The following is a 27,443-nucleotide window of genomic DNA, read 5'->3' as shown; positions in this document are numbered from 1 at the left end:
TAAGGGGTCTTCTTCCTAGTAAAGAAAAATCTTTAACTTACAGCTGTGCCAGCTATAAAGCTGATAATGTGATAAACCTATTTTTATAATTATGTGTATCGAGTGAATTACGATAAATGTAAAAATAATAAGCTCTTAGTGAGCTGCCCCCTAATTAATTTGTAAATATATTAAAATATAATTTTGTATCAATGAACTAAACGTACTTTCCTGTAATTTTCTGTGCTTTATTTATACCTTATGTGCTTTATTTATGCCGGTGCTTTACGTACATTCTTATCTAAATTAGTTCTTGCTTTTTTCGTTTCACTATAAGCTTCAGATATTTTCATATTACTCACTCCTTTCAATTTTCCAAATTGAATGTACCGGAAAGTTTTAGGTTTTTTTGATTTGAAAAAAGTTTTTAGTAGCTTGCCTTTGCGTATCGCTCAAAAAGCTCAAACTATATTGTCTTCGTAACATTTGAGCTACTTAATTTCACTCGAATACCTACCATTAGAAGATTTATGTAGTTAGTTATTTGGTTCAGGAATATGTAATTATCGTAACCACCTTAATAACGCTAAAGAATTTATAGTAAGAATATTCATTATTTGTTTTCTTAAAAAAGTTACCTTGTTTTAGTTAATTTAAAAATATGTATATAATATATACATATACGTTAGTTTGGAGGTTCTGACATTGACCGCAATAACTTCATTAATTATTATTTGACCGCAGAGAGCGATCATGTATTTAAAAAAGCTATCAGAAATTCATCTCAGTACCGACATGAGTTTTATTTTATGAAAAGTGAAACGTAAAAAATACGATTTTAGTTTTTCTTGTTAGTTTACCGGTATCGTAATTAATATCCACATATTTGTCCCCTTAAACTCTAAGAACTCCCTCACACATTATTGCCCTGATAGCTTTAAAATGTCATTTTCCTTGCAATGAGTTATAGGTTGCAAATTTTAGTCACTCCAATGAATATATTCTCCTTTCTTTAGTCCTAACTCAAAAGAGCAGATCGGAATCTCTAGTTCATTATCAGAGCCTTTAAGGATCATGCTCATGACTCATGACCCAATCAAAATCATTCTTTATCTTCTTCACATTCCAATTTAACAATACAACTTCCTTGATTATGTTCTAGCTTACTCAATAACTCAACAATTAAATTTTCGACACAATCAGCAGACCAAGAAGGAAAATATTAAAAATAATGAAAATGTTAGCAAATAAATAAATAATGAATTGAATGCTCTATATATTTAAACAATTTTCAAAAACGGTACAACTATGGTAACATTAATCAACAAAAAATATCGACGTTCATTTAAAATTAAAAAATTTATTCTTAAAAAGAAGAAAAAAAGAAAAAGTAAAACGATGAAATTATGTTTTGACTAGTCGTCTTTTGCAGCATCTGAAAATTGTAAAGGTTTTGGTTCTTTTCCTAAAGAAATTAATTGTTCAATGTTGGTTACCGACGAAGCAAGTAAGCCAAAATAAATTGACCATGACCAATTGAATACAAAGTATAATATACTTTCTTGTGGATTATTAATATGATCACATGAATTAAATAATTTGATTTGTGAGGATAGTAGTAATAGGAATTGTAAAAGACACATCGTACATCGTCTAAAAATCTTAAAACAAAAAATTAATTCTTTTTTTTTAAATATCGTTTATCAATAAGATTTCATGCTGAATAAATGCTGTGCATTTCATAAGTATTGAAAACGTCAGAATCTTCTTCTTCGGTACTTATTATTATACATTATTTTCTAAAGAATCTTCTTAATTTGGTAGATGATAAAGAAATTTTTTGTTATGTAACAAAAAAAAAAAAAAAAAATGGAAATACCTCATATATTAAATATTTCTCACTAAATTTGGGAATTTCTTTCAAAAAATATTAATAACATCGCCTAGTTGAAAAGAGATTTAAGCAATTTATGATTGATCATTATATTTAAGAAAAGTAAGTTTTATCACAGCTTTTAATGTTGTGTTTTTTAAAAAAAATAAATAAATGTCTAAGTCGAACAATATAATAAACTTAGTTTTAAAAATTGGTAACAAGGTAAAGGTACATACAGTAATTCTGTTTTAAATCAGATTATTTTACTCAATTTTTACAAAATGGATGTAAAATTAACTTTTTCCCCCTAATGATGGCCGTAAATTTTCCGATAGTAAATAATAATGCCATCTTTAATATTGGAAACAGGATTTTATTTATTTACTTTTTGCTATAACAAATTAGGTAGATTTTATCTATTTTTTATTTTTTTTTTATTATTCTTTTTTATAACAAAGTTTAACCTGCAAATGTGATCTCATTTCTTCTTAGTCATTATTTTTTATAATAAAAAAACGTATTATTGAGCAGAGGTAGATCAGGTACCAAACGCATTACTCTGAGGTTAAATTCCTGCGGTGAGATGGTCCTTCGGAAAAATTTCTGCAATCTTGTACTTACCAGCCAGAGATTGGCTCCGTCTGTAGCGGCTGGTCGAATATCAGTTACGATTTGTAGTGATTCCGGACTGTATGCAAGTACTCTGTTAACATTTCAAACAAAAACAAAATTAACAATAATGTAGTAGGCATTTTTTTAAAAAAAGTGGAACATAGACAGTTTTATAAAAGTATAGTGTACAAGACTTTGGAAATCCATCAGGAAGAGTAGATATAGCCCAACCAATTGAATAAAAAAAATAAATTAATTAAACAAAGGTACCTTTACGTGTAAAAGAAAATGGAATTGATCTATTTGTAGATGTGATCTAATACTAAATAATCAATAATTCAAATCTAGATAAACTTTGCGAAAAAAAATCTATATAATAATAAAATTATAATTTTGTTTGTAATTACCCTTTTTTTTTTTAGATAAAACTGGACTCAAATATGATGTTAACTTGTTATTTTATTATTAGTTTATAAGATGCGTTTCGGCAACTTTAATACACAATCTTCAGTCTAAAGTCTAAATCATAAGTTCCAATAATTCTTGAAACAATCACTGTATTATATTTTTTCTTTATTACACATAACGATGTGATTGAATGTTATTAAGTATTTTAAAGTTAATGATATTTAAATAAAGAAGCAAGTTCTTAAATATTCTTTTCTTATACATTTTTTTTAATTTATTGCACGTTAACATTATATAATAAAGGTCATTGGCGCCCAGAGCTTTTTTGTGCACTGCCGGTCTCTGGACAGTGTTTTTTTCGTTGCAATCAACACTATCCACTGAGTTATAAGGAGCTCTTATAGTAGGAGAGCCTACAGCTGAATTACGGGGCATCTCCGCATGGAATTCAATATGCTAACTTCTCAGCTAATCCGTTTCCTAGTTCATTTATAGTTTTTACAAATGCATGCGTCTTTTGACACAAGTTTATTTTTGTAAAAGACGTAAATAACATAACCTTTAACATTAAATAATAATCCAAAATTATTATTGATAGAAAGTTAATAAGTATTGAAAATTAAAAGACTAACTTGTGATCAGCAGAACCAGGTACCCAGGATGCCACTGCTGTTTCTGTTACCGGACTAAATACTAAAGAGCCATCTCTCAAATCAGTACATAGAGCAGCAGATTGGGAAGACTTGTGACCAGTTAGGACAACTGGTAATTCGGCAGCGTCATCAAGATTTTGGCCACGAAGTAGATCAGCCGTTGCAATGCCGAACAGACGAGCAGAGGCAAACGGTTGGAAGTAAAGCATTTTTTGAAGATTATTTGAAGCGCCTAAGGTCAAGCCGAGTATCCCATCCATGAGTGTGTAATATTCACCAGCAACCTGAACAGATTGATTTGAATTAATGAAGTCAAAGATCAATTCTAACCATTTACATAATTATTTAAAAATTAAAACATTAACAAAATAGAACAATTTTGTTTGGCTATGGTACTGGCTGTTTGGTAAAGAACATAGTACGATTTATTTATTTATTTTCAAAAACGTTTTTATTTTATTCGATTATATTAAAGTCAAGTATTCGTCTATTTTTTCAGATGGGGCTTAACGTCTAGCGTTCGGTGTCAGTCATTGACCTGGGCCGAAGCATATACTTTACTTTTAACTTTTTTTTTAACAAATAAAAAGTAGCTATTTAATTTGGGGATCTCGTACTTACAAATCTGTCTTGAGACCTCTACACCAACAGTCGCCACCAAATATTACGGTGCTACAATTAAATTTAAAAACTATTTCTAATTCTATTATTAATGAAAATTAATTAAAAAATAAATTTAAAGCAAATTATGTCTCCGTTTCATTTAGAGGTTCTATACAGGGTGTCCCAAGCTATATGGATAACGACTTTTTCTCGGAAACTAAGATAGCTAGAAAAAAACTAAAAAATACGTGTTCCCTTAGTTTTTTGTTAGGAATCCAAATTTACTTTGTAAATTTTTTTCGGTGCTTCCAGAAGCGAGATACAGGCACCAACTTCATTTTTTCAAATGGGGAGGTGGAGTTTTTATTTCAGAAATTGATTCCTCTATTTTTTTAAAGAAACTTTTACTCGAAAGGTTTTTTTCTGTGAGCGATATTTTAGAAGTTATGAATGAAAACATGATTTTTATAAGAAATGTCAAAATGATAATATTATAACGGTTTTTTGATTGAATAAGAAGAAAAGTACTATTTTATCATAAATTTTACTCCTCATTAATATTACAGATCATGCTCGAAATGGCCTCCACCATTAGAGATGCATAGACATGCACTTTCCTGCCCCTTACTGCCAAAGAAATAGATTCAGCTTTAACCGACTTACAGGCATCTATTATTCTCTGCTTTAGTTCATCTACAGATGCAATTCCGGCTTGATTCTGATACACCTAGATTTAGAAATGCTTCTAGGTAAGCAGAAATAAGAAAAGAAAGAAAAAAGTTATGAATAATCACCTTGTTTTTCAGGTATCCCCAAAGGAAATAGTCCATAGGTGTCAAGTCCTGTGAGAGAGGTGGCTACTGAATAGCCCCCGTGTCGATATAACATGCCCATCAAATTGCCTATCGAGATATCTCTTTACATGCCTCATGGTATTATATCGACATGGGGGACGATTCAGTGGCCATCTCGTTCACCGGATTTGACACCTACGGACTATTTCCTTTGGGGATACCTGAAAAACAAGGTGATTATTCATAACTTTTTTCTTTCTTTCCTTATTTCTGCTTGCCTAATAACATTTCTAAATCTAGGAGTATCAGAATCAAGCCGGGATTGCATCTGTAGATGAACTAAAGCAGAGAATAATAGATGCCTGTAACTCGGTTAAAGCCGAATGTACTTCTTTGGTAGTAAGGGGCAATTGGCAGGAAAGTGCATGTCTATGCATCTCTAATTGTGGAGGCCATTTCGAGCATGATCTGCAATATTAATGAGGAGTAAAATTTATGATAAAATAGTACTTTTCTTCTTATTCAATCAAAAAACCGTTACAATATTATCATTTTGAAATTTCTTATAAGAATCATGTTTTCATTCATAACTTCTAAAATATCGCTCACAGAAAAAAACCGTTCCAGTAAATTTTTCTTTAAAAAAATAGAGGAATCTATTTTTGAAATAAAAACCGCACCTTCCTATTTGAAAGCCTGTACCTCGCTTCTGGAAGCACCGAAAAAAATTTACGAAGTAAATTTGGATTCCTAACAAAAAACTAAGGGACGTATTTTTTAGTTTTTTTCTAGCTATCTTAGTTTCCGAGAAAAAGTCGTTATCCATATAGCTTGGGACACCCTGTATATACAACCCTAGGTCATAAGGACCCAGAACTTATAATTTACTTTTGCAGTTTTTAGCAATTTTATTTTTGTATCATCTTCATTGCTTAAACAGAAGTGATACAGTCCAGAAGTGCTAAATTGTCCTTTTCTTCAACTTTTGTAAGTTTTAGATGTGACATTTTATCTCAGACTTAATTGCTTAAAATCTCTAGCTGAAAAAAATCAATACTTTCTAATCTAAGTCCTGATTAAGTGAGAGCTAATTTTTAAATAAGCGGTATTATGTGTCACTGGAACCGTTTCTGTAGTAGAAGTGGGTTATTCGCTTATGCTACATATTCTACAAAATTGTGTTGATAAGTTATTAAAAATTACATACTGTATATGTGCCATAATCTGGATCTGGAAACATTTTGGGATGTTGTATTCTCCATGCAGAATCTCTTGCTACATCATAAATAATTATACTTGGATTTGTTGTATCAGCCATATAAACAATCATATTGTCGCAAGAAGCATGGGCACTTGTTGAGAAATCCGCAACTTGTTCGTCAAAGATGAAGTTTGCAATCAATGTATTTGGACGTGTAACATCTTTGGGGAGGGTGATTGTACGTATCTGCAACAGACAAGTTATTAATAGTTATCTATTTCATTATTTTTATTTCTTTTATTTTATTTTTTGATTCCTACATAAAGAAATTCGAAGATAATACATAACTTTTCAAATAAAAGGCGTAATTATAATGAGTTCGAACGTACATTATCAGTTATTTAAAGTTTGTTTGGGGAAGAACTGAACATTTCTTACTATTAGGTACAAAAAAATTTCTTCTATAATAACAAATGAATTTTACAGAACAAAATCTCAGATTCAGCTATTTGAATTCTAAAAGATTAAATAGTTGCCACAAGCCAGAGAACCTCTCTTTTAAAGAAAATATTGAAGTTTGGAAAAAAATACATCTTAATAAAAATGATATCTAAAAAGTATCTTACCAACTTATCTGTGTTCAGATCGAATATGAACATCCTGGGAGGGCATACGACTGAAAAAGTGACTAGACTGTCCAGAACACCAGAATCCATCACCCAAAGCCTGTTGCATCTATCTATCCTCACCCTAAAGACAGAAACAAATCCAGAACAGTTACTAGAATTCGCTATTCTTCCTGAAGCTGCTTCTGCATGCCATTCCCAACTAGGATATGCCTGAAATTTTAAGAACAAAGATATAGGTTGTAAATTCTATTAACAATAATCTTATAGTATAAAATGATAACCACAATATTTATTGATGTTGGACTCGCTTACTTGAAGTGGTGGTGATTGATCAACTGGATAGCCATTCTTTGGTCTAGGAACGACAGCAAGAGTGGCTGGATTGCCTGTCCATATCCTTGGCAAGGTGAGAAATACTCTGTCCCAGCCGACTTCAGCACTGTTCACTACAGTTCTTTCTCCAGTGTACGGTGTTGCAAGCCGATATTTGAATGGCATATCCCATTTCACTACCGGCCACTGGTACATTACTTCAAGTTCGGCAGCCACCAAACTAAATATCACCAAGATCAGCACTCCTCGAGCGTACATTTCTGTCAACAAATAGGTTTTGACTCATAAGTGTAATGAAAAACCTTACTATATTAGACGCAAAAAGTATTGAGATTGTTTGACGGTAATGTTTAACTTTATATTATATATTATAATATGATTGTTAAGAGTTTTTAGACTGAAAGAAAATATTTGACCTCCGGGTCATAAGAGCATGCATGTCATGTCAAAGTGGAACAGCGTGGACCTTAATATCATGAATAGGAATAGGAACTTAATATAATGAATAACATTTATTCGTAAAATAAGAAAGTACGAAGGATTAGTGCACCAATGACCTGAGATGTTGATGCGCCTTAAAATTAAAAACAATAAAAAGCATAATCTTCTCATAAAATAGATCACTTATTAAAGTAAAATAGTAGATTTGAATGTGCAATCTAAATATTATTATATAGGGAGGTATTAACTCAGGGTGAGCGTAATGGATTTCCATGCGCATTGGAATCACTGCTGGCCTTCAGATTTTTTCTTCTTAGGAGCTTCTTACTGTCCGATGATGGAGTAGGTTTCAAAGGCTGGTAGTGCATTAAAAAAAAAAAAAAAAAACTCCTGATGCCAATGAACTTAGATATTTAAGCGCCTCAAATTCCAAAATTAAAATAAAAACTAATTACTATAATTACAAAATTACTTCATTTGCAAAGCAAATTAGGTATTGTAGTCTGTATAATAAACAGAGTACTTCCGTTGAATAGGCTTGTGTTAACAGTTTTGGACTACTAAATCGGAATTGTTCAAAATTACTGAACAGGTAAAATCTTTTATAGATCTCAAAATTTTAAATAAATACAGAAGTTGATCTAGAGCTCAGATTTCCACGTATCCCACATCCCTTTTTTGCTTTGGAGCCGTCAAAGAATCTCACAGAATTGTAAGCCCAATTACTTTTATCTAATTATTAAGGATTTCAATTATTCATGTTATAATATTTTGTGAACATATACTCAGAATCGATTGCACTCAGAAAGTAAAACTGGATCATACCATAAATTAAAGAATAGTTTAAAAGGAAAAAATAATGCATTTATTTTTCAAACCAAAATTCACTTTCGCCTGGCTCAAAAACAATTATGCATACATAATTGCAATATTCTCTGCACGCTAGCTGCCACTGATGCAAGTGGCCTGGGTTTAATTCCTATTGAGCTTCAAAATTTATACCTCCGATTAAAGATTTAGGCTCATTCTAGTTTTTTTGAATTTTGAATTCGAAAGTACCTTTCCAGGAATCTACATTTTATCTTCAGGATCCCCAACGGGTTTCAGTAAATGGCAAGGAGATCGAGTTGGACTCAAATCTAAAGTAGGGGAAGAATAATTGAGAATTCCAAGGTGAAGGCTTTTTTGTGAACTTTTCACCTATGTATACTTATGAAATGTAAATTTTTAATTTGAATTAAACAACTACATAAATTTCAAAAGGAATACAGAATACTGCCATTTTCATTAATTATTTTTTCATTTTTTACCCAGCTTTCAACTTAGGGACTACATCATCTTCAGGGCTTATGCTTTAATTAATTATATTTTTTACTAAATAAAAACTGGAGTCTGGCACACAGCACATTAATAGTCAAAACAGAAAGACATACCAATCTTACATAACAAGGTGAAACATTATAATAATAATAATAATTATAATTATAATTGATAACCTTAATCCTAGGTCGAAAGCTTAGCAAAAGATTAAAAAAGAAATGAGTAAAATTTGAAATTGACAATATTCTTTCTTCTTTTTGGGTTAATGAATCAGCCAACAAAAACGATGAACAATATTCTAAAATAAAAAAAATATTTAAAAATATCTTTACTTTAAAAAATGTAAAATATCGCTTTAGTTAATCTAGAAGTTTTTATTTATTTTTATTTTTTGAAACACCTGAAATTGTTAGCATTTATTTTATTTGACAGTTGACCTCTATCTAGAGAGACCGGTTTACCGTTCCACTCCTTATATTTACTCAACAACTGACATTGTTCGTTAAACAACATTGTACAGCAAGCTAAATTTTAAAGTTCTACTGTTTAATTATAACGCTTCTTAAAACTCGCAGTAATTTATGAAAATGAAAATATAGTAGCAATAGTTTTTCGAAGTTAAGTTTACATTCCAGAAAAGTGCCATTAATTGGCTAGTGGATCATTTTTTATAATTTTAGAGAATGTATGTATAATTACTTTAGGTTCCAATGTGAGATTCCAGGTGAAGCTTTTTTTGAGGTATTAGTCTAAATATCGTATGTTATCGGTAGGGTATATGCATACATTTGGGCAGTTCAGAGCACCATCTTAGGTTGCTTAAAGCGTGAGAGGTACATTTTTTCTGTGTTATTATAAGTAAAAATTACTTGAAATGATCAATTATGTTTAAAAGAATCAACTAAATTTATTAAATAAACAGAAAATCGCTGAATACTTGAGATTAGCCCGTTACGCCAAACAGTACAAATGTTTTTTCTGTATTAAATACTATCAATTCCGTAGGTATATTTTTTAATGAAATTATTCGTTAGACCCTCTGCAAGTCTTACAGTTATGCAGATGTTGAATTGTTTGGTCTGATCCCAACTGTTTCATTTATTCACTATTTTATTAATTTAAGAATAACTTTTGCAGCTACCTTGTTCAATGAATGGTTGATAATTATTTGATCTTGAATGCTCTTTTTCCAGTTTATGTAGCTAATTGTTACTAGTTAGTAACTTTTCAATAAAGTAAATATCAAACTAGAAGATAAAACATAAACATGAAGATTTTGGTTTCATTAATTAAAATCGCGTTGACAGTTATCAGTTGAGTCACTGGAGTCCGGAGTTTCTTTCAGTGCACTGCTTTATTAAAAATTTAACAAGTAGAAGTAGGTTTTATGTTATTAGTTATTGCTAAAAGTTTCGGCGATTGCTGGATAACTTTCTGAATGTTAATTTTTGTTGGATTTGGTACGGCAGTTTTTAAATCAATTGTTATTTATTTTTGGATTTGCAGTTTCAAGATTGTTATTATTAATCCCCGCCACTACTTGTAGGAGGCAACTAAACATTTAGAGCAATCCTTACACATAAGGAAAGAACGTTTCATTAAAATAACTGTTTACAATTCAATAAAAGTCCAGCAATAATAGTGAAAGTTTTTAAATAAGAGTAGTGTTGAAATTGTGTTTGGGTCATTGGGTAAAATCAGGATAAGGAGTACTTAAATTTAGGATTTTCTGTTTATACATTTATTTAACTATTCGTCTTATAAATATTATTGTAATTAAAACTACATTAGAACTTGCGTCACATTTAAACAAAATAATGTAGATTCGAGTTTTTGCACTTATTTATATTCATATACTCATTGTACACATATATAATAATAATAATAATAATAATATAGGGAAGGTTAGCTATGAGGTTAGCATACTGGACTCCCACGCGGAGGTCCCGGGTTCGAATCCAGCAGCTGACCCTTAGATTTTCTCTTCCTAGGAGCTTCTTACAGCTCACTGTCCGGTGATGGACAGTGTTGTCTGTAACGAGAGAACACTGTCCAGAGGCCGGCAGTGCACTGGAAAAAGCTCCGGGCGCTAATAACCTCAGCTGTTGATGCGCAAAAAAAAAAAAAAATTTCTCTTCTCAAATGTTAAATCTAATCGTCTCAATCAAATGAATTAATGCTAAAATAAAAATATAATAATTGCTTTTTCTGAAGAGTAAATCTTTTCCATTAAGTCGCATTTTTGATTCAGTAATTTGATTAGAACTGTGAATTCAGCAGTTCTATTAATTCACCTTAATTAATGTTGATAAAAAATAATGTTGTTTATTCCACTTACAGAACCGAACTTAGCTCTTAGCGAAATCCTCAAAATCTGTCTTAACAATCTCTTTATGTGTAAAATATTAACAAGTTATTTGTTAAGTTTTTAAAACTTTTTTCAGGAATTTTATAAATAAATTCTGCAGGAGAAGTAGAAAATTAGAAATGTGTGTTTGAATATGTTGTACAATTCTAAAACAAATTAACTTATCAAGGCTAAATAAATTATTTGAAAAATTCAAGTATTAATAAAAAACGACAACAGAAGTTGATATGGTATAAAAAAAAATTGCGTGAAACTTTACATATGATACTTTTTCTAGCGACGCACAACTGAATATAGTTCCTTGTGAGGCCGGCCTTAGTCAAGGTCTACTGAAACTGTAAACTGGCGTGACCACTTGGTCACCGTTGAGCAATTGTTCGGTCATAGTGCACTTCTAGACTTCATTCTTTTTTTCTTTTCTTTCAAACCTGTTCTATGTGCTCCTTTTACTTAGCAACCACTTCCCCTTTTCTAGCTATGTCCCAGACTTATTGTTTATAACTTAGTGGTAACTGTTACAACTTAATGAATAAATTCATCAGATGGCAAAGTAGAAATTTCTATTTCTTACAATGCATATTGAACCCAGTCGTCCTTGTCTTGCACTTTATAGGGCTATACACTCACGAACGTCCAGCATCGTCATACTGTTCATTATATTATGTAACTGATTAATTTTACTTTACTAAATGCTTAGTTTGATATTAATTATTGCACTACGTAAATCAATGTATAGTCCAAGACGATTGATGCTCTAGAAATTTCATTCCGTTCATTCTAGAAATTTCCTAGAATGAAAAGGTAAACCTAAAATGTTTACAAATGAAACAACATTGCACATGGTCATTCACCGATCCTAAACTATGCAACAGCTTGCCTTGATTTGTTTGATTTAACTTGTTACTACAATGCATAATACAAGAAACGATACAGTTCTTCTGCACAATATCTTTTTTACTCACTAAAAATCAAAAGATTGCTCGATCCCAAAACCTTTTTTAGTGGAATAAGGGATTAGTAAAAATCATAACCAGGATGTACAAAATACTAAGGTAAATTTCCTTTCTTGACATCCTAACTCTTGGCGAAAAATTTCCTAAAGGCATAACTATTTATTTTTTCATTTTAAATCACTGACCGATCTTTCGAAATGTTAAAATGTTTTACCATCTCCTCCCACGCCTCTCTCCACCCTCGTAGGCAAATTTTGTTGGTTAAATTTTTTGGGCTCTACATTAGTTTAGTTTTTTTTTTTTTTTTATATTAAAATTAACTCATTGACAATTCCTCCACACCGTATTGTAAACTGTACACTACTTAATAGTTTACAAACAATAAGCAGTGATAATATTAAGAAGTAGTAATAACGCTTTGCATACTAATGTAGAGATAGTAGAGACTGCCGACTGTAAAGATTAATCTAGAATAGGGGGAAAAAGGCTGATAACGTTTCGTAAAGATTTAGGCAAAAATTGCAAAAGCGAAATGTGTCGTTATTATCATCTTTGATTCAGAACGTAGCATTATGTACTGATCTTGTGAATCTTATGTTTATGTAAATTTAAAACGAGAAACAAGAGGCACAAATGTAAAGTTTGTTTAAGTAGAACTAAATATCACGAAATACAATACAGAATATTCCATATGTCTGTAATACATGTTTTAATTTTTGGAATCAACCAATCCTCGAAAAAATTTTAATTCAAGTTTAGCTAACTTTTAAATCTACATATGTTTGTGAGGTTCATACATTATTAATTATTCTTAACAAATAAAATAATTTAAAACAATATTAATGCAACCATTGAAATTAGAGGTTAAAAAATTCACTGAAAGGCGTTTTTAGTATTTGTTTTACAAAAGATGTAACGCTCAATTACACGGCAAAAATTTTACTGTTTAGTAATTTTTTAAATAGAAAAATAGGTCAATGAATTAACATTGACAATTTAATTGTTCCAATTCAAGGCATTGCATTTCGTGTTAGAATTTACCATTGAATTTGTAATGTACAGTAACACTTTTAATTGTTATCCTACATTGGTTTAATATTTGTAAATTGTAGAATGTCGTTAATGACACTGAAGTGGAAAATCTCTAAAACCACTCTAGAATATGTCATAATGCCTGAAGGTCGTCATTTCAATATTAATTTGTATATTGAACATAGCAGTTGTTAGAAATAACCAACTAAATTTTTTCAATAAAGTGATTGTAAGCTGGTTCTACTGCTCAGCAAAAGTTTTATTTCCATTAACACAAAACCTGTGTTTAACTACATACGTTTATGCAATCTACTAACCCACCTGCATATCTATGGCATTACAGCCATAGTCATTGGCAGCCTATTATCGCAAATCACACTTATTCAGCTATTTGAGGTGCCTTGCATCGCAGACAATATTTTTCTCCCACCAATTTGGTTTCCTCGTTCATTACTCTACAGTTCAGCAATACCATCGCGTTGTGGGTGTAATTTGGACAACACTTGGAGATAGACATTCTTGCCTGGGAGTTTTTCTCGATATTGCTCAAGCTTTCGATCGAGTCTGGCGCCGGGGATTGTTTGTTAAATCAAGAGCATCCTACCAACTACATATTTTCTCATCTTCCAATCTTGTCTTTCTGGACGCTTCTTCCCTCCACAAAGACCCAGTCTTATAGTTCCCCTAAATCTTTTATAGAATTTTTTTGAGTATTTGTTAAATTAATTGGAGAATAAAAATACATGTAATTACATTACATTCTCCCTGAGGTGAACTATCCTTCAACCCGTTTACCCACACCTCCCTCCTCTACCCACAACAGATTATGTTAGGCGCTTAGGTCTTTTCATGGACAAACGACTGACCTGGAATCAAAATACTAGACTTAAACTAAAAACTAAACAAACTATGTTACAAGAAATGTTTTTTTTTTTTTTGGCGTAAAAGCCCTTGACAGCACCTATTATTGATATTCATTAGTCTACGGTTAGCCTGACTAAAAACCTGTGATCATCTGAATAGCTTCACAGTTTGACTTGTACTCAATTTACCCGAAAGACTAATCATGCACCAGGCTGTCGTCTCCCACTGCTTTAAATTAACCTCGTAGAACATAACGGAAGAGCCGCCTGGATGTCTGGAAAAATTTCGAGCCTCTTCTCAAAATCAAACATGTATTGCTTAGTCTAAATATTTCTTTTCTTAACCTTAACCATGATATCAGACTTAGGATTAGCGCCTTATTAACCTTCTTTGTTATTTAATGCATAAAATGTTAAACTTTAATGTTATTAATGTAAAAAATTATTATTGAGACAGTAATAATAGGTTATTATAGAAAGTAACTATGTGATAATTACCCTTAGACAAACTAGTAATTAATTACCCAAATCTCCCAATCTGAACTTCCTATCTTGGGAAACAAATTCTAAAATTGGTTACATTCTTAAAAAATAACGTATTGTTCAAACCAAATGAATGAGTAAAATTTCATAACATATATTAGATCTGATTAATACTTCGATACTTTCTATTATTGATATTTTGAAGGCGTGGAACTTTGGCAAAAAAATGGGTCAAGGTGGTATGTGTGAAATAAGTTTTATGAAATGATGAAGTGAATTAGGTGTGTTAATAAAATTGTGGACAAATGTGTGAGCTGATTAAATATGGTGGAAAAAATCCGCCGCCATAACGCAGATCTCAATTTTTGGATTTCTCAATTTTTTGTAAATTACCCAGAAAACTTTTATAAACTCCTAAAATGTCACACAAAAAATTAAATTTAAATCTATTGACTGAAGAATGGGTAGAGGGACTCCTAGATAGCCTTTTTCTTCGTTCAAAGTCGAACTCTCATCTATGCCAGCTGAGGAGTACTGTGAAGGAAATACCCAATGCTTGTAATGCTGTTTCTTCTTCTTACTGGCAAACGATCATTCGAATGGCCTCCTATCTTTGGGTAATGCAGTAGTTAACTTACGCGTTTGGGTAATAATAATTTTTTCGCCTCCCTCTGGCCTGTGCTTTGAACCAACTATTTCTATGACTACAAATGGTTTGGGTACACTGCTGCGGTATCAGGTCCTCTAAGGATATATTGGGGACCCTGTTGGGTCAGGCAAACTGCCGTCTCATTACGTTCTATCCTAGCACCCAGATACTGTACTCATCAAAATGTCTAACCTGGCCGTCTCATATTACTTTAAATTAACTTTGTGGGACATGTCAACTAGTAGAGCCAATGCAATAATGCAAATGTACTTTGACTAGCACTGACTGAAATTTCATAACCGCTACCCAGTCGCACCATATCTCCCAATCTTCGCTCTCGTGAGTCCTTGAGATCTCACAGAGATAAGCTTAAAGCAATTACCTAATTATTTAATTATTAATAATATGTATACATATTTTTTTACATTTATTTACTAATTGACGACGATGATCTCCAGGCTTCAAGGAAGTCCCGGTTTATTATTTTTTTTTTTTATGATTTAAGGCGCGTCAACATCTAAGGTTATTGGCGCCTGTAGCTTTTTTCAGTGCACTGCCGGCCTCCGGACAGTGTTCTCTCGTTACAGACAACACTATCCATCACCGGACAGTGAGCTGTAAGAAGCTCCTAGGAAGAGAAAATCTAAGGGTCAGCCTCTGGATTCGAACCCGGGACCTCCGCGTGGGAGTCCAGTATGCTCATAGCTAATCCCTTCCCTAAGTCCCGGTTTAATCGATTATTAATATATTTTAAAGAGATGGCGTTGCTTAAATTACGCTGTAAAAATATTCTAAAAAATTACCTTAAAATTTATTATGTTGTAGCCTAAACGAAAGGATCGCTTTAAAATGAAACAGTAATCATTTACTTCTCAAACCCAACCCCTACGCAAAAAAAAATTTCTAGGACCCTCCTGATTTCGAAAATTTTGTCATAATCCATTTTAATTCATCAAACTAAAGATATATTCTTTCATGAACATCATAAAGAATGTATGAGACCAGACTAACTGGTTACTTTAGACCAAAGATGACCATCCTTTGGAACAAAGTGTGCAATGGAAATATACATTCCAAGCGTTACGGGCGTAAGGAAGAAAAACTGTCTACATTTCAAAATTCACGATCTCGTGACATGACAATATAAATTATATATCTTATATTTGTAGAACAAACATGTCGGCTGTAGACCGTGAAGTAATACAACTGCATTTTTACGATGTGAAAGTGATAAGGCGATTCCATATTAAAGCCTCAAACTAGCTTTATTTGGCTAAATGTTTGTTTTACATTCTAGTTTGTTTATAACCAGGGTAGTTTTAGTTTTTAATGTTTACTTTTATTTTTTAATCGTTAGGTTTAGCATTAAGCTGCTTCATTGCCAATAATATTAATGCCTGAAAATGATTTGATTTTTAAACTCTTTTTTTTTTAAATATAAATTTAGGTGGGAGATATCATATAAGATTGCTAATAACGTTTTGTTTTCTTTAAGGTACAAGATTTTGCAAGAATTAGTTGACTTTAAACCCATAAATTTGAGACGCCACAGTAATCGAGAGTTAGAGGCGAGACCTGTAAAGCTAATATGCATTGTGGTACTGGGTTCGATTCCCGGCCTAGTACTTGCATTTTATTTAATAGTTGATGAAAGAAATTTACAGTAAAGTACGTTTGCTAGTCATAATATGTTAATCTAGATTCATTTGAAAACTTTTTAGAACGGGTAAATCTAGAATTTAAACAAAACTTAATGTGCAACGCTAATCAGTTGAGATTTCATACTCAGTGTAAATACTAATTTACTTGAAAATCATTATATCAATGATATAAACAGTGTTCGGATGATATCAACAATCTTGAAGTTGCTGGGCGAGGCGCTGTACTTAAATTATAACATCAGTATAGAAGAGAGAGCACATAAATGCGCATTGTGTAATCTAAATGCAATAGAAAATCTGGTACACTTTTTAGGACTTTATCCAATCTTGCAGGAGTTTAGAGTGAGGTGGTGAGGAAATAAATTCATAAATGTTGATGTCATCAAATATCTGAATGGTGATTATGGTAGGGAAAATTTATATAAGTTCACCGAGTATGCCTGGAAATATAGAAGTTTTCTGATGAATGAGTTTAATTTTAGTTGAATGAAAGTATTATAATTTAATTTTTTTCTTTTAAACAAACAAGTCAGTTTTAATTTTTTTTAAAAATATATTTTCATTTTTATTTGTTTTGTATATAAGTAGCGGCAAGTATGGATGTCTAGGGTTTAGAAGTTCAATTTTAGTTTATAATATTTATATTCTGTAAATTTATTTGAAGAAAAGAGAAAGATAAAGAAGTGAACATCTTTAGTTATAAACTTTTATTTTTGCACTAGACAACTTGGTCAACATGGCGGACGGACTCTGGAGTCCATGCCTAAGTGTTTGTAAATTTGTTCGTATTGTAAATATGTTCTTTTTGTTTCAATCACTGTTATTATTATTATTATTATTACTGGGTTCGATTCCCGACCTAGTACTTGGATTTTATTTAATAGTTGATGAAAGAAATTTACAGTAAAGTATGTTTGCAGTATAGTATTTACAGTAAAGTATAACATTTGAAGTATCAGCTGCCACGGTTCCTGGCATTTATTAAAAGTGTATAATTTTGGGAGAAAGTATAGTTTTAATTCAACAATCCATTGTTGAAAATACATCAATCGATAGATAATAGATTTTGCAAGTTCTTAAAAAATTCCAGATCATTTCTGTTAATCTCAAGAATGTTTTTCATCATTGCAATTCTCATCAAATTTTGATCACAATGAATGTACACATTATTCGTTCCTTACCTCCAACTGGTGACAGAGTTCTCTATTTTCTAGAAATTTGATTGAAATAATCATAACCCTGAGGTATCCTAAATCAAAACTAGTTTCACTAGACTACTGTAACAAATAAGTAGGGTAGAGATTTAGTTACTCATGCATTGAGGCAGTACATGACACTTTAATATATGAAGCTTCTAAAGGTGTAGTGGCACTATTGTACGAGTATTTATTTTCTGTATTATACATGTCAGGAGTTTGGTTCACAAATCAATACTTAATGGCAAAAAGAGAAAAAGTACCTTTTTAACAAATGTGCACTAAAAAAAAATCAAAATCTTATTACAGAGTTAAATCTCAGGGGAACCATTATTTGATAAAGAATTAAACTAACTTAAGTAAAGCAGAACGAGAGCCAGATGAATTTCTTTAACCCGTTGCCGCACACTTTTAATTTGATGATCGTGCTCAGAAACACACTTTTTTTTTCTCAATTGTATATGACTGCCAGATGGAATCAAGTGTAAGTTGTATGTTTGGAAGTAAAAATTATCACATTTGGCCACGGTTTTTCCAAAAAACCTCTCGACGGCTATAACCGTCATTTGCTCATCATGTCATTTTTTCTCTTTCCAGAGCAAATGACGGCTATGACTGTCGTGACGACTATACAGCATTTGCTTTACTAATTCAATAATTAACAAGTGTATGCGTTAGTACACTTCGTACTAACGCTGTACTTTTTTTTATTATTTAAAATGTGCACGACGGCTATAGACGTCGTTTGCCTACATATCAACAAAGATCGGACGGCTATAGCCGTCATTTGCGGCAACGGGTTAAATAAGTTATCATGTGAAATTTACGTTATCTTAGTGCCAACAGGAAAGCCTAATTAATTGTTTTAAATATTTCCACTTCTTTTGTACAGACCCTGAAGAAGGTAAATAAATTTACTGAAAAGTCAGTGTGAAAAAAAGAAATTAGTTTACAATATTTATTTGACCGCACCTCAATAATTTCCCTAGGATGATCTAATAGCAATGGTCGAATACTAAAAATCATCATTCTAATATTTCTAATCTAAAGAAATAATAGTTGATCAAGCAGGAATTGGGGCTAATCACTTAGTTCTTCGAGGGCGGCAGCGCAATTATAGCTAACGGGATGTAGGCGCGGCCCGCGTTTCATTTAAATTATGTTAACTACTGTCCGAAAACAAATTAAGCATCATTTCATTATTTTACAAAAGGCAGTAGGATAATTAACACTCGGAGTAAAAACATTTATTCATAGAAGGGATAATTCATTGTGAAAAATACGTCAAAATATTTCAATATTTCAGCTGAGCGATAGTCAAGCTTTAATGAGACACCTCTAAAAGCAGAATGAAGCTATTGCCGCATCTTCAGTTACCTGATTTGCAAACATCAACAATATTTTCACTTCTTCAGTTGCTATAGATCTCTCATCTAATCGATATAGTTATGACTTCTTAGGTAATACAAGCCTTTAAAAATTTCCGAACCACTTTCGCTACCTCATAAGACTTTTAGTTACTTTATTTTGTTTTTCAGTTTTTGAGAAATTTTTTGTTCACTTACATATAAAATACTTTGGAGCAGCGACGTATATAATTATTTCATTTGAAGGTAAGAAAGAAATCTATTATTATGATTATGTTTCCAGTGTGCGCAGCAAAGTAAGAGTGTTCGAATCGGAAAAGGCGAGCAGAACCCTGACATTATCTTTGGGATAATGATGGGCTAAGGACTTGATTAATTGTATCTTCGGTTCCACAAGGACAAAGGGTTATCTTGGAACTCTCGTTCTAGACTAAAAGAATAGAAAACAACACACGATACTAGTACTTATTTTAGATAACTTTGCTATGACCAATAAAGACCTGCCCATAAAAAAGTATGGGATTTCACTTAGCACAAGTCTTTATTTAATCCAATCCTTTCTTATAAACTAAAACTCAACGCGAAACCACTCACATACCATAATCATTATGGAGGAATAACTCCTACTAAGTTCACATAACGACCTTTCTCTTGTTTTTATGTCCGATCTAATAAAATACGGCGATATCGTGTTTATCGTCATGATCAGCTTCATTAGGAACAACAACTTTCAAGTCAAACGTTACTGGATACTCCGTTCTTAAGTCTAAAGATTAACTAATTCCATTGCTTTGAAGTAATCAAACTTGAATTTTTTACTCTTGTCTTTAGTGCATGTTATTATATCTTGGTTATCATAGTACAGAGTATTGAAATGACTAATTCTTTTAAATTGTCATAAGGTTATTCTACAAATTTACTTATGTTAAGTAACGTTTAAAAGTAAATCACTTTGCTTCAGCGTTGTCTCAAAATAATGAAGACAATTTTTATAATTACTTAATGCACACTGTTGAAAATAAATAATTATCAATAAAAAAAATCAAATTTAGAAAAGATGTAAGATGTAGATGATGCCGCTGTTATGAAACTAAATAATATGTAAACAAACAAATACTAATAATATGTAAACAAACAAATACTAATAATATGTAAACAAACAAATACTAATAATATGTAAATAAACACTAGTATTGTAGCAACGAATTATAAATGGAATTTAGATTTCTCTACAGAATCTGGATGATTCATCCTGTGAGAATGGCTGAAATTGTAGAACGGGTCTGAATCTCAAATAAAAACAGACAAGCTATGACGGATGAAATTATTGATGAAGAATCTACGCCCAGTATTTTTACTTCTTAACCAAAGACTGATAGAGGAAATGATGGTAATGTGGAACCCTGCTGGTATTATGGAACCCTATAATATTTTGGCAGTAAGTGATCTTGTGTTAACAGTATCCGGCTCAAACTGTAGCTAGATAGTGGTGCAAAGCAGGTGATTGGTTCAATTGATACTGTATGTTCATTTTGAAATTTTCAATTTTGTTCTTATCGATTCTCGAAAACTTTAAGAAGGCAAGTTCGAACTGTTATTTCTGTTTTGTTATCAAAATAGTGGTAGTTATCCGCACTATATATATTGGTTCAAAGGGATGTATTGCAGCGATTTTCATTTGTGAATCAGTTCTTATGTCTCCCAATTTTTTTTTTAATGACATATAAAATCCAAGGTAGCTATGTTTGCAATATGGAACCCTGTTCTACACTCGCAGTAGAAAAATTTCATGGAGTTCCATATTGCAAGCATTACAAACAAATCATTTATTTTTCTGCGGAACAAAGGAAAAGAATGTAAAATGGGGATTTAAAAAAGCTGCAAAAATGTTTATTGTAACTAAAACGGCGACTTGCAATAAAAATACTAAAGTGTTCCATATTACCCGCACCTAAAGTCAGAGGTACTACTTTCAATTTTTTCATAAAATTGAAGGTTGCTCATCTGGTGGTTGGAGGAGAGTGAATTTGAAAACAATAGTGCAAGACTAATATATAAAGCTAATAATTACTACCAGAGAAAGTAATACAATTTTTTGGAATGTCTAGCATTGGTCAGTCAAAAACAAAGAAGGATTCCATATTACCACCACTTCCTCTACTAAAATATTTTCGCAGTTTATTGGCCTGAATACCACTGAAGCTGCTTCTTCTTTTTTCTTTTCTTACGTAGAGGAATCAAGTTATGTAAGAGAACGGAAGAGGTATCTATTTCTCTAAATAATGTCGAATCATTTGAATACTTTTCAACGAGTCCTATCAGCAAAAAAAAATCTTTATGGAACAAACTTCATTCAATCTTCGTCAAATAAAAGAGATGAATCAACCAAATTCAAAGGAAACAAAAAGAGGGTCAATAGCGTAGTAATAGTGAAAGGTTGGCATTTAACTAGGCGACCGTTTCTATATTTAAATTCTTTGAATATTCATACGGCTGTATGTTACGTAAGTTTCATTGATCGTAAAAAGTAGATATACAAAAAGAAATTACACTTTTTTTAAATTTAATAAAAACTTTACTTAATACTAAACTAAACACAACAGCAAATAGTGTGTAATATGTCACAAATGAAACTCATAAGGAGTGATACCGTCACCTGACGAATCACAAGGACTTCAACGTTTCAAATGTCGCGGAGGATTGTTGGGGAGTGTCGAGAGATTCTGCAATGGTATTAGGTTGATCCTATATGAACATTTTGGAAATGGGTAAGATGGAACGTTGTGGTCAAGATGAAGTGTGGGATGCCATAGGGTGTATAATTAAGGGCATAAGTTTATAATTTTGCTTCGTATGTCCGTATAGGTCTGAGTAATGTTTTGTAGAGTGTGAGATTGTTATGATTGTCGTGATAGATTTAGGTCCAATGAGTTTCCTGGGATGTAACGACTGTAACTGCCTTTTAAGCCATGTATATGAGTTCCACGATGGAAGACTGTCCAGTAACATTCCTGGGTAGAAGATGGCGAATAGTGTTAATGTATAGTGGTTGCATAAGTTTTTTATTGAGCTCAAGGTGCTCTAGCAATAAGTTTATCGAAACGTGATTAAGATCAGAGAGGGAGCACAGGGTTGAGTTGTTATTGGGATAGGTAGTTTTCTCAGTTTAAGGATGTGGACTGACCAGATGGTATAGTAGAGGATAGACTCCAGAATATTTCTTTGCGGCACACTGTCGCATGTAAATTGGAGACTTCAGGGAGCATTGCAAAAGAAGGTGTGATGGAGAAAGAAGGATTTTTTTTAATCTTGGGAGCAGCCATGGTTGCCCAACTCTGTCGACAGCGATTGATCTACGTCCAGAAAGTTACTCTGTCAGAATTATGTAATATTAAATCAGAAGATTTTTTTCTGATGGAACTAGATTTAAAAAAGTGAATTTTTCAAACGCTTTTTCATTCTAAATCTTTCGTTGATTAATCATTATTTAAAATTACATTTAATTTCGATTCTCTGAAAGTAAGATTATTTTTGACATTTTTTGTTGATTTTCATTGGTAAAGAAAATTCTTAACATTACAAAAAAATTATTTGTAATTTAAATCACATTAATTATCTCGCAGAAATCTATATAGCAAGAAGTGGATCAGCGACTTCTTCAGGAATCTTGGAGGACTCTGTTAATTTGAATGTATCCTTGATACCAACAAAAAAAAATCACCCATCACCGTACAAAGTTCAAGATGTGAGCAACCTATTTGGGTTTAGCATACCTGGTAAGCAAACGGGACCATAACAACTTTGTGAAGAGAATTTGTATATAGAATCACGCAAGAAAAAATGTGCAGGAAAACTTAATATTTTAAAAGATTAAGGTTTAATTTATAAAAATCTATTTTATTCCAAACAATTCATTAGAAATTTTTTAAAATTCTATCCGATAATGTATCAAAAGCCGTTAAACTTCTTGATCGTGAACGAAACTATTGGTAGTGTTGGTTACATATTATATAAGCAAAAGCGTAAAAGAGAATTTAGAATTTACTCATGTTACAACATGTTTTAAGGTTAACTTATTTTGGAGGGAGGTAAAAAAAGGTTTCTTTAGAATTGAAGATCGCTTCTCAATAACGAGCAAATATCCGTCGTTATTTTGATCAAAAACTGAACTGTTAACTTTCTTCAAGGCTACTCTTCTTTTATAATTTTATTTTATTAATTAATTAATGTATTATCATTATTTATTATTTATTTATTATTATTATTTTTATTTTTTGGGAGGCATAGAAATTTTACTTATTGTCGCTGGACAGTGCTACAGCTCCTCTCGTTTTGTGTTACGCTGTTGGCAACAGGTAGTTAATCTTCAGGGAAACTTTGGCTTCGCTGTCGGGATCCCAGACTAATAATAATAATTGTTTTATTTTTAATTATTATATACATAATATTATAACCAATAAATCATATTTACACAAAGCATGGACAGCAGTCTATGATTAATTCTAATTAAAAATTTACAATAGCAGCCAGAACTTATCGCATAATTTAGTTATATTCTATATTCATATATTCTAAAAAATAGCTTTTAAGTAACTTGTATGAGAAAACTTCTGTACTTCCATGCTCTAATATGATAATTATATAGCTTATCCTAGTCGCGACCATTTAAATATTCAATACACTCTGATTCAGATAACGCTTTCTTTCCTAGCCAGACTAACTGAAAGACTTTTAACACTTATACAAGACATGAGAGATGTAGAGAAGGTGCGCGGCTATCTGTTTGGCAAACACTCGATACATCATATAATGTACGTAATCTCATTCCCCTTTATAGTAAGTAGTAAAGGACATGGCTTATTTATTTATTTAATGTGTTGTTGGTTTTGTTTGCGCATTAACCAATATTGTTTGCGGGGGTTGGAAAAAAAACAACATATTCTCCGTTACTGTACCTAAAAAGTTGCTGCAAGGAACAATGGGTGAAATGAGCTTATAACTCATATATAACTGAAGCAGTAAGTACCTAAGGAAATTGACTTTCTTTAAAAATAAATATTTTCAATTCTTTATTCTTTCCCAGCTCTTTATTTATCCCTCAAATTTCATCGCTGGGTGCTCCACTTAAGAATCAACTTTAAAAAAAAAAAAAATCTGTCAAACTTATTTCAGTTTTCTACAATTATTTTTTAAGGTTAGGAAGAGAAAATTTTGGTTCAAAGGAAACGTGTAACGAGGTTAAATGATTCAGATAACGGGTGCTTCATTAAGCAGAGAGGTTTTAAGCAGCTAAAATCCTGCTACAGAAATTTTGTGTCACACATTGTTCGGTAATGCACGTTCTTTTGAACGTGTATTTGTATTTTTTATATTTTTTTTTATTAAAATTCACTCTAATTATTGATTGTTTTATTTCATTCGTAAATTTCTTGTAATTTCAAAACCAATTTATGGCCCCAGCTGCTTAATTTCAAAAATGAAAACCAAAAAGTATTTAAGGGGAAAAAAGTAAGGAAATTATCATTATTAAGATGGACAAGAGAATATTTAGCACATACCAGCAGGAGTGTATCCACTGGCGCTGTTCGAGAATGCTTCCTTTAGAGTGTACTCTTACACTAATAGTACCAGAAGAACCTAGACGTACTTACTACTCACTTGGCACTTTCCAACTGTGCCCCACCTCACTTGTTTACAGCCTATATACATTAATTCACTCTCAGTACCACTATTTTGTTGTCCATACCAACAAAACAATCCCCGAATTCCACTAACTCCCGTTTGTGTAATATATTCAGGGCCTTCATTAACATATGCATAACCTGTGACAGCTTCCCAATTAGTGGCCCCAGTAGTTTTATTGCTGGTAAAATTGTACGCTATAAAAAATGTAAATATATATATATTTTTTTGTCATCAATTTGTAAATTAAAAAATAATTTGGGTGAACAATTCGAGTATGTTTTCTCACAGTCCTCCTCATATTGACGTATATTTCATCATTTTAACAAAAAATCAAAATGTCTCAAACAAATTTTCTCTAGTAAAATATTATTCAAATAAAAACAAGTCAAATATGAAGTTTATAGATAGTGGAAAAGGCGTTTTCGAGACAAAACTGAGAAAAGTGAAAACACCAATCGTCAAAGCTGTATTTCCAGTACTTTATCTGTATACTTTGACTCGGAATTTTTATCAAAGTTTTTAACTCCCTTTATAATAATAATATTATTATTTATTTATTTTTGTACAAAGGTTTACACCTGTTACAAAAAAGAGTTCCGTCATTTGGCATAATATTCTAAACAAAAAAATATACTGTACTCAGAAAGATATAGAAATGATACAAGTCCATGTCTAAGGTATAGCAATGAAACATACTTAAATAAGTAAAGTAATCGCCTATTTTTTCAGGCAGGGCTTAACGTCCAACTACCATTTACTAAGTGTCGTGGACGGAGGCGACTAGCAAACGTACTTTACTATTTCTCATTTAACCATTAAATAAAACCCAAGGCCAAGACCGGGAATCGAACCCAGTACCACAATGCATATTAGCTTTGCAGTTCTCGCCTCTTAACCCGCTCGGCTACCGTGGCGCTTAACATACTAAAATAAAGATAAATGTAATGTAATTTATAATGTAATGCGAGAACATTAATACAAAAATTTGATCATTCATTCAATGATGAATTATCATTGAACCATCAGCACATTTTTTATGAAATTATGAATTTTAAACATATTATTTACAGTAATATCATTTATCAGATTTGAAAATTCTAAATTAGGGTCATTTTGAACAGATACGTTTAGAGCTTTTCTAAATATCTCATACAGTCAGGGCCGGATTTAGATGAAAAGAGGCCCTAGGCTATTCCACTTATGAGGCCCTTTCACCTCCCATTTTTATGTATGTTTATTAACACTAGATTGCCCAAAGAAGCCATTTTGACTGCTTTTTAATTTCAGTTTGAAAAAAAATTATATTTGAAATAATAAAATTTCTTAGAATTTTCTGACTTTTTATACACGATATATATGCATTTATTAAAAGTTGCATTTACCTCCCCCTCTCTTTATTTCTGATATATGTTGTGTTATACCTATATTGCCCAAAAGCAGTCATTTTGACTGCTTAGGAAATTTGACATAATTAAATTACTTTTATTATAGAATTCAGTAAATTTCTTATATAACCAGTCCTGCCCTGTATTGAAATAATATTTTTCATTTTTTTCAATGCCCGTTACATGATAACATGGAGGTACATGATAAATTGTAGATTTCAACGTGCACTACATAGCCAAAAGTAGTTGTTATTCTTATCTCTATGCAGTGATTTTTGTTCTAACAAGGTATCTACATTGTTTATGTTATATAATTTGCGTCCTAAATTCATAAAAGAAAAGTCGAATAAAAGTGATTTATTTATGAAAAAGCTAACGAACATGAGTGAATTCTGGTCTCTCTAGAAGAGTGTTCTGATACAGAATCAGATGCAATAAGTTCTGAACTATCATTCAAAGTGAAGCATCTGAAACTGAAGATAGCGATGAAGAATCGACCACTAATGATGAAAATGAAAATCTCATCAATATGCCCAGAAAAAGGTGTAGCACGCGAATTATTTCAGACACGGATGAAGAAACTGAAAACACCTTTCAGGAGATCGAAAGAGCTGCTGATTACCATCTGATACTATTGTCTGCAGATACTGTGTGGTCCAAATTTGAAGAAGGAGGTATTCCTGAAAGATTACCATCTACTTGTATTTTCAAGGATGTGTTAGGGCCAACAAGCTACTCAAAAAGAATTATTATGGCAGATAATGTTATCATTTTCGTTGATAGAAGATAACCATATTGTGAAGCATATAAGAATGTGCACAGAAGAAGGTCACCGAATTTGATGAATGATTGGACAACATCATTACCGGAAATGCGTGTATTTAATTTTTTATGCTCGTGGAGCTTGTGAGGCGAAACATTGGATCCTATACAAAGAAAATACAAATATCAC

General features: G+C 31.8%; 1 protein-coding gene across 1 annotated transcript; it reads right to left on the bottom strand.

The window, feature by feature from the left end:
- Positions 1-1,235: 1,235 nt before the first annotated feature.
- On the bottom strand, positions 1,236-25,136 carry LOC141449594 (dopaminechrome tautomerase-like). The gene is made up of 6 exons (XM_074119154.1): positions 24,980-25,136; positions 7,068-7,348; positions 6,753-6,965; positions 6,133-6,372; positions 3,508-3,812; positions 1,236-2,558 (listed from the first exon to the last, which is right to left on the bottom strand). Exons 2-6 carry the CDS (start codon positions 7,344-7,346, stop codon positions 2,351-2,353), a joined length of 1,245 nt encoding a protein of 414 aa, XP_073975255.1. The 5' UTR covers positions 7,347-7,348; positions 24,980-25,136; the 3' UTR covers positions 1,236-2,350.
- Between the last annotated feature and the right edge of the window lie 2,307 nt (positions 25,137-27,443).

The sequence above is a fragment of the Rhodnius prolixus genome, unplaced genomic scaffold (genome assembly GCF_049639745.1).
Source record: "Rhodnius prolixus isolate KJV_2025 unplaced genomic scaffold, Rpr scaffold_2, whole genome shotgun sequence".
Classification (NCBI taxonomy): Eukaryota; Metazoa; Arthropoda; class Insecta; order Hemiptera; family Reduviidae; genus Rhodnius; species Rhodnius prolixus.
This window is presented reverse-complemented; position numbering and strand designations above follow the sequence as displayed.

Excerpts from the sequence above, each read along its gene's own strand:
- LOC141449594 (XM_074119154.1), bottom strand. The coding sequence starts at position 7,346 with ATGTACGCTCGAGGAGTGCTGATCTTGGTGATATTTAGTTTGGTGGCT. Across the intron at positions 3,813-6,132 it reads CAGATTATGGCACATATACA|GTTGCTGGTGAATATTACAC; the intron begins GTATGTAATTTT and ends CAATCTGTTCAG. Across the intron at positions 2,559-3,507 it reads CCTGGTTCTGCTGATCACAA|AGTACTTGCATACAGTCCGG; the intron begins GTTAGTCTTTTA and ends AAATGTTAACAG.